Below are 18,717 nucleotides of genomic sequence, written 5' to 3'. Positions count from 1 at the left end.
TAGATGGTGCTGGCTCTTTTTCTAAATTCCTTTGTAAAGCTATTTCCTTCCTTTTAGGGTGTTCCGTAGATCCGTTGCCCCCAAATGAAGTAATTACCATTGTTAGTCATTATCCAAATTGCATATTTCGTACTTCAACACCAATCGGGATGTCTCTTTCTTTTCTTTTCCCCCCATAAGGGTGGGCAGGGGCTAGCCCAGTCCCTAGCTAATCAGAAATCAGAGTAGCTTACAGACACCTATTCTGACCAATAGTGAGCAAGGTCAACTGATTTCCTAGGGTCCTTCTAGGCAGGCTGAACAGACTCTCTGGAGATCTGTATGTAAAATGGAAGCCCTCAGACTGTAAGCAAATGGACTTCAGAACAGGCAGGAGCCTTGGGTTTTCTTTCTCCAGCTTCCCCTTCTGCAGAGGAAGCCAGCTCTTTTCTCCTCACTCACCAAGTGAGGGCCAAGCCCTCAGGAAACATTGGATTTCTCCAACATTTTCTGGGTATTCCTTTGTTTTCTAAAATGCCACTAGCAGATCTTGGCAGAATTCAGAGATCTAGAGAATGAGGGGGGAAGTGGGAGATATGGTGGACTGGCACTTCCTCTGGGTAGTTCTTTTGCTAACAAGCAAACAGCCACTCACACCTTCCCTCTTCTTCTGGGACTTTAAGCAAAGCCTTGTGCCAGCTTGACTTATATTGCTTAATTTTCAGATCTGATAAAGGCTTCTTTCAAGTAAATATTGCATAGAATTGCAACAAATATTATAAAATTTACTCTGAGTAAAGCCTTGATGAACTGCTGTGTGCTTAGGAACGCAGCCTAGGGATTATCCCAGAAATGTTTAAGCTTTAAAAAAGAAAAAATAAGCTTTGAAAAAGTACGCATGTCCGTCTTTGTGAGAAGAAAGGGAACTAGTGGGCTCTGTGTGTGGCCAAATACACTGTGGTATTCTACCTGCAAACAGGCGCTCAAGATTCAGCCCAGCCCCCCAGTTGATCTTCTTCACTTAGTCCTGCGGCAAGGAGGAGAGGGCTGAGATTGCAAGAAATGGAGGCAATGCTGAGAGCAGGATGGAGATCCTGAGGGGGGAGAAGAGGGATGGGGACTTTAGAGTGAGAGGGTCAGTGATGTTGTAAATTCAAAGAGCATAGCTTTTTTCCACATGGATAACCACCACGTACCACTCCAAGGGCAAGATTCCTTTACTCACAGCCAACCAAGGAGTAAATTTTGCACTAAATAGCCAGCTGCCAAGTGTTGGTGTGAATGGAGATTTTGGCGGAGAGTTGAGACAAGTAGACAACGTTTACAGATGGAGAAAACCATGGGCTGGTGATTCATTTCTTTTCAACTTAGGGTTGGGACCTGCCTATGATTAGCCCTGCCCCTGTGGTTACCCCTGCTTCCCTTCCCTCCGCCCCCCAACCAAAGAAGCAGCATCCACCACTATGTGTACTCAATTTTTTTAGAAAAGGTGTTATTCTTTAAAAGGCGGGATTTCAAAGGGGTAGCTATGTCAATCTATTGCAGTAAGAACAAAGACCTTCCTGCACAAAGACTTTAGAAAGACTCTTAACACCCACAACCATTTGGGGGGGGGGGGGGACACAGAGTTGCGAATTTACGTGTTCGTTTCTGGGTAGGTTTTGGCATTCTTGAGTCAGAGCTCACGAACAAAGTATATCCGCTTTCCTTTCGTCAGAGGATGGGAGGACAGAAGGCTCGGCGCAGCCAGGGCCAGCTTTCCCGTGAGCCGGCCTCTGTGGGTGGCACATTCCAGAGAGGGCGCCATATCTCCATCTTGCCGAGTGCCATTCAGAAAGTGGGCTCCTTTTGACTCGAGGGAGCGCAAGCGGCCAGCACTGGAGAAGCGCTTTGTTCTTTGGCGCTGTTGCAGTTTGAATGAAACAGCATCAGCCTCTGCCGGGAGAGGCGAGGCAGCCAAGGAGGCCCTCCTCCATCTCTCCCTGAGGAGTGGGCTGTGAACAGAGCGCGGGGCTTCCCTTGGCCAGCCTCTTTTTGGCAGGCGCCGCCCGCCTCCCCCCCCCCTCGCCGCCCGCCCTGGTGTCATTCCGTGGTGGAAAGCCGCGTTCAAAAGCGGCGCGAGGCTGGCAATTCGCTTAGTGGTGCTGAGGAAAGAAGCCTGGGCGAACGCCGCGCGCCAAGTCGCTGAAGGAAGCGGAGGAGGAGGAGGAGAAGCCTCCAAGCAGCGCCTGGGTGTCCCGCCCGCCGGGCTGAAGCTTCCAGTGCTTGCTGCGCGCTCCTTTCCCTTCTCTGTCTTGCGGGAACTTTATTGGCGGCGGCGGCGGGAGGAGGATGCTGGAGGACGGCTTCAAGCCGGTGAAGGAGGGCATGCTGGAGAAGCGCAGCGACGGCTTGCTGCAGCTCTGGAAGAAGAAGCGCTGTATTCTCACCGAGGAAGGGCTGCTGCTTATCCCGCCCAAGCAGCCGCAGCAGTCTCCGCCGCTGGAGCTGGCGGCGGCAGCGGCGGCGGCTCCCCCTGGCACGGAGACGACGGTGGTGGCCGCCAAGATCAAGGAGCTGCCCTTCTCCACCATGAAGACGGTGGATTGTGTGGAAAGGAAGGGCAAGTACGTGTATTTCACGGTGGTGATGGCCGAGGGCAAGGAGATCGACTTTCGGTGTCCGCAGGAGCAGGGCTGGAACGCCGAGATCACTCTGCAGCTGGTGCAGTACAAGAACCGCCAGGCCATCCTGGCCGTCAAGTCCACTCGGCAGAAGCAGCAGCACCTCGTCCAGCAACACGGTCCCCGCCTCCGAAGCGCCTCCAACTCCGCCTAGCCGGGCCCCGCGTCCAGGTACAGACATCGCCCGCTCGCGATCTTGTGCCCAAGCCAGGGACCAGGCGCGACAAGGAAGGCACCCGCTGAGCAGTGGCTGGGTTGGGAGTAGGTAGGGATACGCTACGCTACGCATCTGCTGCTCCTCCCCGCCTCCGCCTAATGCCTCTGGGAAGACTGTCTAGCTGGCCCTGTGCATGCTGCTCAGTTCAGTTGTTGTCCTGTCTAACCACCAGCACCACCGCTAGCAGGACTAGACCGGTAGTTGCTTCTTTTAACTCGGGAGGGGTGTGTGTGTGTGTATGGTGGGGGGGGGACTGTTTCTGCACCTTGGAGACAGCTTTCCTGAAGCATGTGCTTTGGTAGGTATGCAGCAGCCTAGTTAGGCCATTTCGCACGTTATGCTTTCCCCACTACATGTAAAGTACTTCCCTATGGGGGGGGGGGAGCGTGAAAAACAAGTGATGATCGTCCAGTGTGATGCTCGCACTTGTGTTTTCATTGCGTGTATTTGGGGTGTGTGTGTGTGTGTGACAGAAAAAGACAGGTATATTAATGTGAAGTTAAGATTTAACATGTGAAGCAGATGCATCTTTTGTCCTTGGACTGTGATTTGTTGTTTGCCTTACTTGGTGGAAATATTTCCAGGCACTTTTGTGCACAGCATCTGCTCCCTGCTGTGAGATGGATTCATGTGTGTGGCTAGAGTGGGGTAGGGAAGGCAAGGTTGGACAAATGTCCTGTTAGAATTCTAGAGCAAAGAGACCATGTTGCAACCAGATGATCTCTAAGGTAACCCTGGATTTAAACCCTTTTTGGGGGTTAGTTTTCAAGTGTGTATTCACCTCTCACTGCATGCCTACAATTTTCAGTCCTTATTTGATAACTTCACCCAGAAATTGTAGAGAATGGGCGAAGGAGACCAGGGGCTGCTTCACACAGTAGTACCTTTTCATCGATTTGAACAGACCCAACTGGCTGTGTCAGAGCTAGTGTAGAGCTAGTGTAGAGCTAGTGTAGAGCTAGTGTAGAGGCTCAGTTAATAAACTGTAGAGAAAAAGAAACTGAGGTGCAAACCAGGACTTCCCTGGTTCAAATCTCACCCCTGCCATTAATTCATTAGGTGCCAGCTGGCATTTGGCAAGCCACTCACCCTCAACCTTGGCTCCCCAGTTTCAGTATAGGGATACCAACGTTTCAGGGTTGTTGTATGGGCTACATCAAAAGAATACACATAAAGTGCTTTGCATGCTTAAAAAGCACTATACAAATGCTAATTACTGTTCATTAGCAGGGAAAACTTGACACATGAACTAGCAAATATACAGTGTGTGTGTGTGTGTGTGTATACACACATACATACACACACACACATATATACACACACACACACACACACACATATATATATATGTAAAGGCAGTAATCCTGGTGGCTGGAAAAAAGTGCTACTGGAATCATAAAAACTGCTGCCAATCACATCTGTGTTCAGCCCATTCATGTGTTATGGTTGCCCTTGCAGATATGTACCTGAGGATAGGTGAGAACTGTCTGCATGAAATGAAAAATGATTGTGAATCTAGTAGGGTGGTGGTGAATATCTGACTAGGCAAACCTTGTTGTGAAATCTGCTGCAAAGAGTGTCTTAGGCTGCTGCTTTCTATGCAAGGACTCTGTCCTTTCACTGTCACTGCCAGGTTTAAGATAGCAAGCAGGAGATTGTGATTTGTAAAAACAGAACACCCTTGAGTTACTCAGATCACTGTGCTGTGTTATAGGATGAATTGACGAAGCACTTCTGGAAGCAAGGCGGACCCTGTATCTGTTGATCACAAACTTTGCAGACAAATGGAGCACAGGTACATCATGGAGAACATCAGTTCAGCCACTGGAGCTTTTCCATTTTTGATACAATCCATTGTTGCTTTGAGAAAGCATTTTAACTCCTGTAGGTTTTGACTACTACTTATGGATCTTTGGAAGGACTATTTGACCTGCTGGGCCTCAAAGGACACACATTGTACTGCCATTTTTTAATGTATTTTATTTTTTATGTTTTATTTATTGGGTTTTTAAAAAAGGTTTGTTTGCAAAATATTTCTGAATGTTGGCCATCTAGAAGGAATCAAATACAGAGCATACTTATTATTGGGTGTATATATTGCTGCCCTTGGAGAGAGGAGAAACTGAAGAAAGAAGATGATGGAGAAATGAAGAGACTCATCAGCAAATACACTTTGCCACTAGTTGTTCACATCGGTTTTAATCTGTGGTGCTGCTAAGTTGCTGAGGGTCCTGGGGGAAAGCTCTACAGTGGGCCCCATGATAATCTGCCCCATCTTCCCTGTGGTGCCCTTGCTCCGCCCACCCTCCTCTGCCCCAGTTTACCTAAAAGGGGAAGGAGGGAGGGAATGCGGTCATGGGGAAGTGGCATTGGTGAGCTGGCTGGTGGCTGTTCCCTTCTTCGGCAAATGGTGAGGTTGCAGCTGCTCTTCCTCCTCATCCTTTTAGGGTGGGAGATGGAGGAGTAATTGCTACTATTCCTCCCCTACATTTGCCATGCATCAGTGAGAGGGAGAAGCTACTGCAGAGTCTATTGGTAGCAGTCCCCCCCCATTATCACACTATTGTAGGGGACAATTATACATTCATCGGAGTGTAATAATAATTATCACATTATTATACATTCATCTGAGGAGTATTTCGACAGAAAATACAGTTAAGTATGCCACTTTTAAATGTTCTCTTTCATGAACAGACTAAAGAACTTTGGCTTTATTGACTATCAAGAAGAATAGATTTAAACCTAAATTCATTGTATCTTCTTGTTCATATGGTATTCATATAGCAGAACCATACTGAGAACTATTTGCAGTTCTTTGTCTTGTGGGATCCTCCTGTCCATAATGTTTCTGAGTTGTTTTACTTTACTCTCCTCACATCATTTTTGAAACCTCTTCACATTTCACACTAACATGGTCCCATCTGGAAAATTTCTTAAATTGCTTAACTGAGGAATTTTCCCATTATTCTTGTAATTGAGTTTCTGGGCTGAGCCCTATTACAATTTTTTTTTTCATAGCCTGCTGCTATATGTACAATTCTTTCTTAGAGAAACAAAAATTTTAAAAAGCACAAAGTATTATCAAGCCTGTATGAACAGAAGTTACTTCAGTTATGGAACACTCATTTTTTAGCTTGGTAAGCAAGCTGCTTTTCATATTTATGTTGATATTTATAGTCTTAAAATAGTTCAAATAGGACTTCAGTAACAGCATTGTCATCTAAAAATAATGTTAATCAGTTCACTCTGCTGCAAGGATCTTAATGTTCATTGAATAAGAAAAATGTGGAAATTTGCAAACATGTTTATAATCTTCAACCCAACTATTCTCTTTTGAAGGCTAGCTTGTGGTTTGGCTTTTTTCTTCTTCTAAAGCAGTCTAATTCTGCAAGAAGCAGAGTTCATTCTGCCCCTTCTAACCTCAGATTAGTTACAGCATGGTGCACCTTGAAATATTAACTCTTTGAAAGCAGCCCTTTATATCCTAATCTTGGCTAGTTATGATCTTCTCTGTAAGATTTGAGCCAGCTTGATGTAGTGGTTAGAGTGCTGGACTAGGACCGGGGAGACCTGAGTTCAAATCCCCATTCAGCCATGAAACTAGCTGGGTGACTCTGGGCCAGTCACTTCTCTCTCAGCCTAACCTACTTCACAGGGTTGTTGTGAAAGAGAAACTCAAGTATGTAGTACACCGCTCTGGGCTCCTTGGAGGAAGAGCGGGATATAAATGTAAAAATAATAATAATAATAATAATAATAATAATGATTTCAGCTGTAACTCTCAGTGATCTCAAGTATGGGCTAGATGGAGGATGAGAAATTCCTGGCTTCCTTAATCAACATTATCCAAATTGTGATGAAATCTTTGTAAGAGAAATCACCTGGCACCAGTGGAATTTGGAAGCAGGGCTTACATGAGTCTTACCATTTTCCTTTGCCCACCTGAATCAGTAACAGTGGGTCTCGCCCCCACACAAAAATATTGTGGAAATAGAATTTGGACCAAAGTATTACATTCTCATGCAACTCTTCCATGTACTGAAAACATTTTAAAAAGCAACAATCCAATTATATTACTGGCTGTCTATTTTTCACAAGGCAGAGGAAAACTGATGCCAGGCCAGCTCAGATTTTGTGGTAATTCCAGTTCATAATATCCACTGAAGTATTGGCAACCTACCATGTGTACCTGGCTATACAAAAGGAAAAGCCCACAGATAAAAAGCTGACACCCTGCAGTCACTATGGACAGTGTGAGAGAATCATGCTTTTTCTCTGACCACCAGAAATAAAAATTCTTGTGTCTTCAGTTGGGTAGTTACATAGAGGGCAAACTGTACTGCCATCCTGAATTCTGTTTTTGTGCTTGTAATATTTGACTTGTATGAAGCCAAGCAGGCTGTAGCTACTTTCCCCCTTCACATAGTCTTTGGGTTTGCTTCATTTTGTATTGCCTATAGCAGTGGTTCCCAACCTGGGGCCTCCAGATGCTGCTGAACTACAACTCTCATCAGCTCCTGCCACAATGTATTGTGGCTGGGGATGATGGGAGTTGTAGTTCAGCAACATCTGGAGGCCCCCAGGTTGGGAACCACTGACCTATAGGATTTAAAATCAGTGGCTGGGCCAACATGAACAGCCTTCCAGTGATGATGTGCTCCATGCCACAGCTGCTAAGGACTCGTAAGGCAGCCCTGATTCTATTGAGAATGAGCAGTTGTGGAAGCATCCCCCCTGCAGTTGTTCCCAATTAGGTGAATGGGAATACCTGCATTAACACTACTTGTGCACCTGCTCATTCACAACAGAGTTGAGACTGCCTTATGAGTCCACAACTGCCCCGGCATGGATCACACAATCACTGGAATACTGCATGTCATGTCCACCATCCTAACTGGAGTCATTTAGACACTGCTGCATTTCTGATGCTAAATAAAATGTTCTGAGTGCATAGTAGACATTAAAAGAGAGGTTGAACCTAAATAGTGCAGGACATTTGAGCAACAGATTTAGGCTCAAATCCTAAATGGCACTTATCAAGTCAACTTGGTAGATTTATTTCCAAATACACTTGCTTAGGATTGGGATGGAAGTCCAACTATTTCAGAGCTTCACTGTAAGGGAACATGGACATAGATAATGTGGGGCAGATAGAGCAGTGTTGGAAAACAAGTAAGGATTACAATTGATGAGAAAGGGGCTCCCTAATTAATTGTGCCCATTACAAAAATATGTAAGGAAGGGTCAAATTTCATCAAGAACATCCAGGCTATAATGACAGTAATTATAGAGGCTGTAGGTTTTGCCTGTTTTAGGCTTCCCCCCCCCATGTGGTGCTCACCATTCTGAAAAGAGGTGCACAAACAAATCAGGATGTATTGGCTGTTCTTACTAACATGCTTCCAATGCACCAATGAAAAGCAGCTTTACAAAAGTTGATGAAAAAAATTTGATATCCTGCTTATACGTTTGGTCCTCTGCATTTTATGGATCACCTCAGTAGGAAGTAGGAAGAGTGGCAGTAGGAAGAGTGGAAATAAGCCACTAGTATATTTGAGAAGCTGTCTTTGGTATTCAGAAGAAAGGAATTCAACCCAATCTTTTATCTGTCACATTCTGGAAGTGCCCCCTCTTTAAAGATCATGGTATGGAAATACTTGCTTCTGCAAATTAGCTGCAGTGATCTAACAAACGCTTTTGCATATCCTATTGTGAGCTGAAACAAGTGTTATCAGTCAAATGTGTGTAAATATGATTCAAATTATTTCTGAGAGATGTGATTTATTTTTCAATATGCATTCCATTTCAAATAAAGTATCTATTGAAGTATTTTGTTGACATGCTGTGAGATGCATTGAAAGCATTTTCCAGACTTGTAAATCTTAATAGGCTGCTGTAAACCTTATTCATATCAATGAAAAATCTTTTTCATTTATTTCAGTCAATTTGAGGTCATGCCATAGAAGATAGTTTTATAAACCATGTAAATAAACCATGTAAATAAACCAAATACTAGGTTTCTCATGAAGACTTCCTATGAGAAAGGCCAGATGTAGAAAAGCAGTTAATTATAAAAAGGATCTTTTAAGGAAGGGGTTGGATTTTTAAAAAATATACAAACCAGGTAAGTTAATGGGGGGGTTGGGGCAGATATGATATGTCCAGTTATTTTGGTGTGTTAAAAGGTGGGTTAATGTAACCAAGTTTTCATGCTGATGTGGTGCTGCTCAAAGAAAGACTTTTAGGCTTCCTATCAAAATAATCGGAAATATTCATCACCATCATCAGATTTGTACACTGCCCCAAACTTTCATCTCTGGGCAGTTAACAATAGCATAAAACCAGTTAAAAACATATACAAAAAACTTAAAAACAATTTAAAAATTTAAAAATAAACCAGCGATTAAAACCCCAAAATTTTTTAGGACGCTGAGAAAGCTTGGGCAAAAAGATGGGTTTTCAGGTGTTTTTTGAAAATTGCCAGAGATGGGGAGGATCGTATCTCAGCAGGGAGAGCATTACACAATCTCAGGGCAGCAACCGAGAAGGCCCGTCTCTGTGTAGCTACCAAACAAGTTGGCGGTAACTGGAGACGGACCTCCTCAGATGACCTCAATGGGCAGTGGGGCTCGTAGTGAAAAAGATGCTCTCTTAGATACCCAGGGCCTAAGCTGTTTAGGGCTTTATAAGTTATAACTAGCATCATGAACAAGAATCGTTAGTGAGATAATCAAGAATCTACTGTATATCTGAAGCTGGCCAAAGTTACAATTTAGCACCAGCACAAACATTAGTCTGATTATAAGATAAAGGTAAAATGTGCTGTCAAGTCGATTTTGACTTCTAGCGCCCACAGAGCCCTGTGGTTTTCTTTTGGTAGAATACAGGAGGGGTTTATCATTGCCTCCTCCCAGACAGTATGAGATGATGCCTTTCAGCATAAGAACATAAGAACAGCCCTGCTGGATCAGGCCCAAGGCCCATCTAGTCCAGCATCCTGTTTCGCACAGTGGCCCACCAGATGCCGCTGGAAGCCACAGGCAGGAGTTGAGGGCATGCCCTCTCTCCTGCTGTTACTCCTCTGCAACTGGTACCCAGAGGCATCCTGCCTTTGAGGCTGGAGGTGGCCTTTAGCCCTCCAACTGGTAGCCGATGATAGACCTCCATGAAGTTATCCAAACCCCTCTTAAAGCCATCCAGGTTGTTGGCTGTCACCACATCTTGTGGCAGAGAATTCCACAAGTTGATTATCTTCCTATATTGCTGCTGTCCGATATAGTACCAGCAGGGATTCAAACTGGCAATCTTCTGCTTGTTAGTCAAGCATTTCCCGGCAGTGCCATTAGGTGGTTGATTTATATCTACATTCTAAGCACCCAGATGACTGTGTGAATTGGCCAGAGCAGTCTCATTGAGTTCTATACAGCTATAGTCCAAGTTCAGTGATTGTGAACTACAGCCCAAATTATTTCAAGTTAAGATATACAATACCTAAGAAGATTGTGCCCTACAGGTGAAACTCGGAAAATTAGAATATCGTGCAAAAGTCCATTAATTTCAGTAATGCAAATTAAAAGGTGAAACTGATATATGAGACAGACGCATTACATGCAAAGCGAGATAAGTCAAGCCTTAATTTGTTATAATTGTGATGATCATGGCGTACAGCTCATGAAAACCCCAAATCCACAATCTCAGAAAATTAGAATATTACATGGAACCAAGAAGACAAGGATTGAAAAATAGAACAATATCGGACCTCTGAAAAGTATACAGTGTACTGTGCTTGACTGGCCAGCAAACTCGCCTGACCTGACCCCATAGAGAATCTATGGGGCATTGCCAAGAGAAGGATGAGAGACATGAGACCAAACAATGCAGAATTGCTGAAGGCCGCTAATGAAGCATCCTGGTCTTCCATAATACCTCATCAGTGCCACAGGCTGATAGCATCCATGCCACGCCGCATTGAGGCAGTAATTGCTGCAAAAGGGGCCCAAACCAAGTACTGAATACATATGCATGCTTATACTTTTCAGAGGTCCGATATTGTTCTATTCTTCAATCCTTGTCTTCTTGGTTCCATGTAATATTCTAATTTTCTGAGATTGTGGATTTGGGGTTTTCATGAGCTGTACGCCATGATCATCACAATTATAACAAATTAAGGCTTGACTTATCTCGCTTTGCATGTAATGCGTCTATCTCATATATCAGTTTCACCTTTTAATTTGCATTACTGAAATTAATGGACTTTTGCACGATATTCTAATTTTCCGAGTTTCACCTGTATATTGCATTCAGAATTTCCAAAAGAAACTGGCATCATTGTGAGTCAGAAAAATAATCTCAAAAATAATAAACTCTGAGGCAATGAAGTCACTTTGCCAATTGTGACTCATGAAGTACTTGCAGAGCTGCTTGACTGCCACATCTCTCAGTTTTCACTATATACCACTGTAAAAATAGTAATAGATAATGCTCCACTTGTAGTAATTTTAGAGTGGTGGGGAGAGTCAATCTTAAACAGACACATCCCTTTCAACGAAAACTCATTGAATCCAGATATTTGAAAAAAATGAATGTTTGGTAATAGCCTGGTCATTAGTTTTTGTGGAATTTACATGATCACAACATGAGACAGCCACATTTATTTTGCATTAGCTAATTACCTACAACTTGCTGATGACTAATTTCTATAGCACTTTTGGGGCACTTGCATGAGGCTTAAAGGACATGGTGCTTTAGCTGGGTGGTAAGTGAATGATTAGGATTGTTCACACATTGGTTTTTCCCGTGACACTCTATGGATGTGAAAGCTGGACTTTGAAGAAGCAAGATAGAAAAAGTATTGACACTTTTGAACTTTGCTGCTGGAGAAGGTTTTGAGGATACCATGAACAGCCAGGAAAACAAACAAGTGGATCATAGAACAGATCAATCCAGAATTTTCACTCGAGGCACAAATGACCAGGCACAAACTATCATACTTCAGATACATTATGCGAAAACTCAGTTCCCTTGAGAAGTCTATAATGCTGGGGAAAGTTGAAGGAAAGAGAAGAAGAGGATGACCAGCAGCAAGGTGGATAGACTTGATTATGACAACAACGAATGCATCACTGAGAGACCTTAAAGGCCAAGTTGAAGACAGATCATCCTGGAAAGAATCTATCTATGTGGTCACTAAGAGTCGACACCAACTTGATGGCACTTAATCAATCAATCAATCAGTCAAGAAATGAACGTGAAACCTACATTGGCCAAAATACTCATTCACATTACAAATGCCTTGCCATTGCTTTCTATGCTGCGTTATTATTATCATCAACTTAATAAATAGTAAAAGAGAGACTGAAAAATGAGCTAAAGGTTACACATTCCTTCTAACCTAAAAACACCTGTAGTTCTTTACGACAAGAAAAAAACTGGGGGAACACGGGTAATAGATGCAAAAACAATATCACAAAACCCATGAACAAAGACAAAGGCAATAAATACAGAGGCACACCGCAGGTTGAATTACACATATAATAACAAATTCCCACAGGCACCCATATTATAACAGCAAATGAATACAGTGATAAGGGCTACAACAAGCCCCACATGATAAAAAATGATGACAGTCACTGGAAGGCTGGTCGTTGATAATGAAGTAAGTAGTGCTGCTGTGCCGGAAATCAGTCCTCAAAAATGCGAAGTGCTACACTCTGCACAAAAACCTTGACCTGAGAGGCTAGGCACTGAAATCTTGAGAGTAGAAACTGGAATATTTCTTTACAGACTTCCTAGGTTGTGGTCTGTTTCGCACGTGTCTTTGTCAGAAGTGTAACAGTCTTAAATCAGGAAAAGCCTTGTCACTAAAAGCAGCATCTCACCACCGTGCCTGCTCAGACATGCTATGCTCCTCCTATGCTCCTATTGTGACTTCACATTTGGCATTATCTCTACAGCAGTGGGGGGAATACCTGCTCGCCTAGGTACAGTTTAACTCATCACAGGCCAGCCAGATACAAACCAACTTCTTTTCTTATTACAAAGAAGCTATCAATATTCCCATTCTATACAACAGTAACAGAGGTTAGGAGACAGCAAGTCACACAAGGTCACCCTGAATTCTCACAATGTGAACCCACATTCTCCCAAAAGATTCAAAATCAGTAATACACCAAATAGTTGTAAATCACCTTGGCAGAAAGGCAGTATATAAATGCAACAAATAACTAAATGAAGGAGTCCCAGCATCACAATTTAGTACGATTGTCTCATTTCCAGTAAAAAATGGGGGAGGGGAAATAAACTGCAAAGACTTTCAAAACAAAGCCTTATTTATCTGTACATGGTATTTTTCTCCACTGTAGCGTCTGGCATGCATTAGCCAACGTCAAGACATTTCTGACCTCCCATTTTACACAAGGAAATTGAATGCAAAGGGAATTGCTTAGTCACACAATAGCAGCCAGTCAGTGGGAGCAGTTTATCCTTTTTCTCTTGGATGATTGTATGGTGACTCTGAAATTGTTTTTTCTCATTGCTGAAAGCAAGTTCTCAATACATTTAATGTGGCAGTTTCTTTCCTGATAGCAAGCAGATTATTATTGCTGTTATGATTCCTAACATATACTCTCATTTTTTTTAAATGCGGAGAGGGGGATGCTCTCTCATTGTATACCCTTTGCACAGGCAATTATTGAATAATGACCAGAATGACTATAGTTTCTAAATCAATACAAGCACCTGGATTTGCTGGATTTGCTGAATACAAGTGCCATGCTTCTGTACTTTTTGTTTGCTTCAGCCAAGAAAACATCTGGGAAATACCCCTGCTAGACCTCTGTTAACTTGGCAAAGAGGCACCTTTTAATGTGGTGATTCTCTTTATTTAGCAGGGGGCAGGGGCATATCTAGGGTAGGGCAGGCAGGGCACGTGCCCTGGGCGCCACTTGAAGGGGGGCGCCATTTTGTGAAATTATATTTTTTTAATGGCTGCCGAAAACAAAATGGTCACCACACATGGTCAAATGGCCTCTGTGAGGCCCTGCAGAGGCCATCTGAGCATGCACGGTGGCCATTTTGTTTTCAGCGGCCATTTTTTTTAAAAAAGATTATTTTTTAAAATGGCCACTGCACATGCTCACATGGTCCCTGTGAGGCCCTAGAGGCCAGCAGGGGGAGGGGGAACCTTTACAGACCCCCCCCCAGCCTTTAGGAAGCCCCCTGAAGGGGCTACAGGTAATTTTTTTTAAAAAATAATAATAATATAATATAAGACACTGTACACATATTCAGATTGGCACTATGTACAGGGGATCAGGGCTTGTGAATACTGAGCTGAAGCTTATGAGCTAGGATTGTTTTCATTTGCTCTTACTTTGCTTCTTGTGATAAGTGAGTTAAATGTGATGTCTTAATAATATGGCTATTAATTGTGAGTTTGTCTTTGAATCAGTGTGAAATCCTTAGTATTAAGGCCCACTGGGAGTTTCTTGCTCGCTCTCTCTCATTTTAACTGTCTTTCTGAAAGACTAGAATATATTCCAAGCAGTGACACAGTTTACTCTGCATATCCTTTAATTATTTCCCAGAGTATCTGGGCAAAGTCCAATTCTCAATTTATTTTTAAAACTTATGTAATAGTGATGCTACAATGCATAGTAGAGAATTAGACAGGCACTTCTGTTTAGTTTTCCAAGTACACCTCCACATAGTATTTAGATATTTCATGAGCCCCAGCATACTGAAATTTGTAGTTTTCCAGCCCTTCTTGGTCTGGCTATCTCCACTGCTAAATAGTTTTTGAAATATTAAAAGATTAACGAGCTTGACTTGTATTTTTCAGCTGATATTATGGTAAAGTTATCTGAAAGATAGGTGCCAGATGTTTGGACAGGGGGTGCAATATCAGTGTTTGCCCTAGGCAATATTTTCCCTAGATACGCCTCTGGGGGAGAGTAACTGGCTCTATCCACCCCCAGCACAGTACCTCCAGTGACTGCTGCTGGTGTCTATCTTGTGTTTCTCTTTAGATTGTGAGTCCTTTGGGGACAGGGAACCATCTTATTTATTTATTATTTCTCTATGTAAACCACCCTGAGCCATTTTTGGAAGAGTGGTATAGAAATCGAATAAATAAATAAATAAATAAATAAATAAATAAATAAATAAATAAGATAAGACTTTCCACATCTCGAAAACAGGGCTTTGGGTTTACCTTTTTTAAAAATGCAGAATTTAATTGAGTAGCTCACATGTTTTTTGGATTACTTCTGTACACTCCATTCCCTGCAGGGAAAAATGGTGAGTACTGGGTGTTGATTTAGATAGTGGCACATTAGATCTAGTGGTGGTAGAGTCATTTTCCTCTAGGAACCTGAAGCTTCCAGCATCTCTGTGTTGCTTACATTGTCTTGACATGTATATTTTTCTAACAATTCCTCCTTCACCTCTGCATTCTGTGGGCCCTGTAGGGAGTGGTCAGGTCAATGCACCAGGGACTTTTACACACATAGCTTTTAGCTTGCATCCCCTCCAGAATGGAGGGTGTGAGTCCCCATATCAGCTGGATTTACTCCAAAGACCCTGCGAGCTAGTGGGGACCAGTACACTCCATATTCTGCTTTCCCCTGAATTACTGCTGCACATTCTAGCTTGGCCCAAACTATGTCCTGGGTTTAAAAAAAGCTTCTATTTACAGCAGCTTTTTTTGAAGGGGTGGGGGGACTGAACTTTCTGGTATGCCCCGCCACTTCTCCCACGATGTGTGGAGGGGCCATTGCCAGTAATTCAGCATTTTTCAAAACTTGCACTTTTGCAAGGCTAAATGAAGGGAGCTTTCTATCTATCTATCTATCTATCTATCTATCTATCTATCTATCTATCTATCTATCTATCGTATTTTTTTTACTGCCCCAAACTTATGTCTCTGGGCAGTTTACAACAGCTGTGTTGGGTATGGTCAACAGCTTGACAGCTGTGTTGGGTATGGTCTGCTCTGAGTGATTTGCAATTGTGAGCGCTGGTGGGGGGGAAGGGTTGTGGCAGATTGGTGAAATTCCGTGGAAGGAGTCCAGATGGGGAGGGGGAGGAGGAAATTCCTGAGTTAAACACAAACCTTGCTAGTGCTGCTAGTCTGTTGGCTAGTAAGTAAGTAAAACTTTATTTCGGTCGTAGACCAGCAATACAACAATATAAAAAAATAAGAAAATAATAATAATAATATAAAATCAGACTACATTTATACACATTTGGCATATTATACAACAATATTTGGCCGCAATATGAATAACATCTGAATTAGGATTAGTGAGCAAATAATTTAAATAAAAATCATCTCCATGACCTGGAAAATTAATCAAAAGTGGGGCAATTAGTTGGTGTCTTATGTCTGTACTAATCACAATACAGAAGAACATGAACAGTTGTTTCAACGTTACAGATCCACAAGGGCATAATCTTGATGCATATGGTATACCCTGGAATCTCTCATGGAGCACAGCTGTTGGGAGAGCATTTACACGGGCAAGTGTTAGAGCTCGTCTAAACTTTGGAATTAGGATGCTACTTAAATATATAGCAGGCTTGAGCTCGATGCTCTGACTTCCTATGTAAATGTTACTCGATAGCTTTGCATGTTCCATCTGCAGCTCCACGTCATGGATACATTGCACAATGGTTCTTCTAGCCTGGTCGAAACCTACTCTAATAAGATCATCTTGAGAGAATCTGTATAATAGTAATTTTTTTTATAATTGCCAATTTCCATTTGGATTTTAAAGAGTCTTCTAAAATTAAATGTACTAAGCCGACTTTTGTGAATACCAGTTTTAACCAGTAAGTATAATAGATCTCCAATAACATGATTTGAATCTAACCAGACCCACCTCCCTTCTAATAACTGTATTTGAGACACAGCATGGCAGCTGTAATATAGTTCTTATGAACTTAGTTTGAAGTGTTTCTAGCGGAGCAAAATCACTAAATGGGCCCAATTGTGCACTATACATAATCTGAGGATACAATTTGGCCAATAGTAGTTTTATTGCAACAGGGATGTACGAAGCTCCCTGTGAGAAATGAAATGATTTGATTAGATTCATTGATAATTGGGCGATCTGAATAATATGTTTTTGATGCGCAATATGGGAGCCAGATGAATGGAATACAACGCCTAAATATTTATAAGATTGAACTTGTTCAATTGTATTCCCATTCATGTGCCAAGTATATTGCTTCGGGCATTTAGCAAACACCAAAACTTTTGTCTTTTGGTGGTTTACCTCTATCATCTCTCTATTACAAAATTAACTTAATTGTGCCAACGCTCGACGTAGTCCTATGGGTGTCTGGGATAAAAGGATCATATCGTCTGCATACAGCAGGACTGCAATATGTTTCTGTGCCAATCTTGGTGGGTGCATAGACATGTTGGATAAACAGCTCACCACTGAATTGATATAGATGTTAAATAAAGTAGGTGCCAAAATGCAACCCTGCCTTACTCCTCTACTAGTTGGAACATCTGACGAGAAATAACCATACTGATTACAACAGACCCGCAATCGAGACTTCTCATATAGCTTATAAATTAATAGTAATAATCTCTTATCAATTTCCAAATCTATTAGTTTTTGCCAGAGCCTGTCTCTTGAGGTGGAATCAAACGCCGATTTCAGGTCTATGAATGCAGTATAAAGCGCAGCACCTGAATTAGCCGTATATTTTTCAACAAGATAATGGAGGGTCAGAGCATGTTCCATAGTAGAGCGACCTGCTCGGAAGCCAGCCTGTTCAACTGCAAGAATGTTCTTATCCTCAATCCAGTCCACCAGCTTAATCGCTGTTTAGCATATATTTTACTAATCACACTCAGGAGACTTATAGGCCTATAATTTACAGGATCACTCCGTCTACCTTTTTAATATATTGGGACTATTATCGCCACTCCCCAATGGGGTGGAATTTTTGCCGTATTATTTATATACGTCAACAGTGAGGCTAAAACTGGAACCCACCAGTCTAAGTTAGACAGAATCACCTCTATAGTAATATAATCGATTCCAGGGGCTCTGCCCTTTCTAAATTGTCTTACAAGACCTTCTACTTCCGAGCAGGAGACCGGGCCCCATCTCGGGCGGGTCAGTTGTATATGCCTCAACATTCACCATTATGGCATCATTTTGTCTGTACACCATTATGGCGTCATTTTGTCTGTACATCTCATAAAAATGATCTCATTTATCAGCCGGAATTATACAATCAGGTAAAGAGGTAGCCCTTCCTAACAAAGGTGCTACCAAGCGCCAAAAGGTGCTTTGATTTTTCAATTTGGCTGCTTCTCTTAACTCCTTCCCTCTCTGTATCATTCATTGAGGTTTCTTTTGTTTTAACAGCCTCTTATATTGCCTCCTCAGTATTAATAAACCCTGTACATTGAACTTAGTTGTATCATCCGAATGTCTGAATATCTCCCAGAGCTAATACTTTCAGTGATATAGGATGAAATCTTCAAAATGTGTTTTAAGTAGTTGTAGAATAATTGCCTACTGTGCTTTCTAAAGATTCCTACATCAATGGTGCAGATGGTGCTTCAGATGGCGCACACAACTACAGGAGTGCTATACCACAAACCACATACTGAATGCTGCGCTGTATGTCAGTCACTTTTTTCCAGTGACTTTTCCTTGAGCATTGTGTTAGCTGGTATCAGAGATGTCCTCATCTGTTAATTTCTAATGCCAGTGCTGTGAAATGCCACATGCAAAGACAACTCTGGAAGAAATGGTTGGTGCTGGCCAGAATGGCAGGTTATAGTATATCTAGGAGGAAGACCTATAGTTCAAAATATCTGAGAAACACTGC

The 18,717-nt window shown here is 42.4% G+C and overlaps 1 protein-coding gene across 2 annotated transcripts; it reads left to right on the top strand.

Annotated features, from left to right (window-relative positions):
* The first annotated feature begins 2,016 nt into the window (after positions 1–2,016).
* PHLDA1 (pleckstrin homology like domain family A member 1) lies at positions 2,017–8,688 on the top strand. Of its 2 annotated transcripts, none has more exons than XR_008308539.1 (2): positions 2,017–2,907; positions 4,574–8,688. XR_008308539.1 is itself a non-coding variant. In XM_053255778.1 (2 exons), exon 1 carries the CDS (start codon positions 2,311–2,313, stop codon positions 2,794–2,796), a length of 486 nt encoding a protein of 161 aa, XP_053111753.1. In that variant the 5' UTR covers positions 2,022–2,310; the 3' UTR covers positions 2,797–2,813; positions 4,574–8,688. The 2 variants fall into 2 exon arrangements, 1 of the variants encoding a protein (XP_053111753.1); XM_053255778.1 differs by having other exon boundaries at positions 2,022–2,813.
* Positions 8,689–18,717: the final 10,029 nt, after the last annotated feature.

Source organism: Hemicordylus capensis, chromosome 5, assembly GCF_027244095.1.
Source record: "Hemicordylus capensis ecotype Gifberg chromosome 5, rHemCap1.1.pri, whole genome shotgun sequence".
In the NCBI taxonomy this organism is placed as follows: Eukaryota; Metazoa; Chordata; class Lepidosauria; order Squamata; family Cordylidae; genus Hemicordylus; species Hemicordylus capensis.
Note: the sequence above shows the minus strand (reverse complement) of the source record. Positions and strands in the feature narration are given on the sequence as shown.

Bases quoted from the DNA above. Each gene is read 5' to 3' on its own strand.
- PHLDA1 (XM_053255778.1), top strand. From the start codon at position 2,311: ATGCTGGAGGACGGCTTCAAGCCGGTGAAGGAGGGCATGCTGGAGAAG.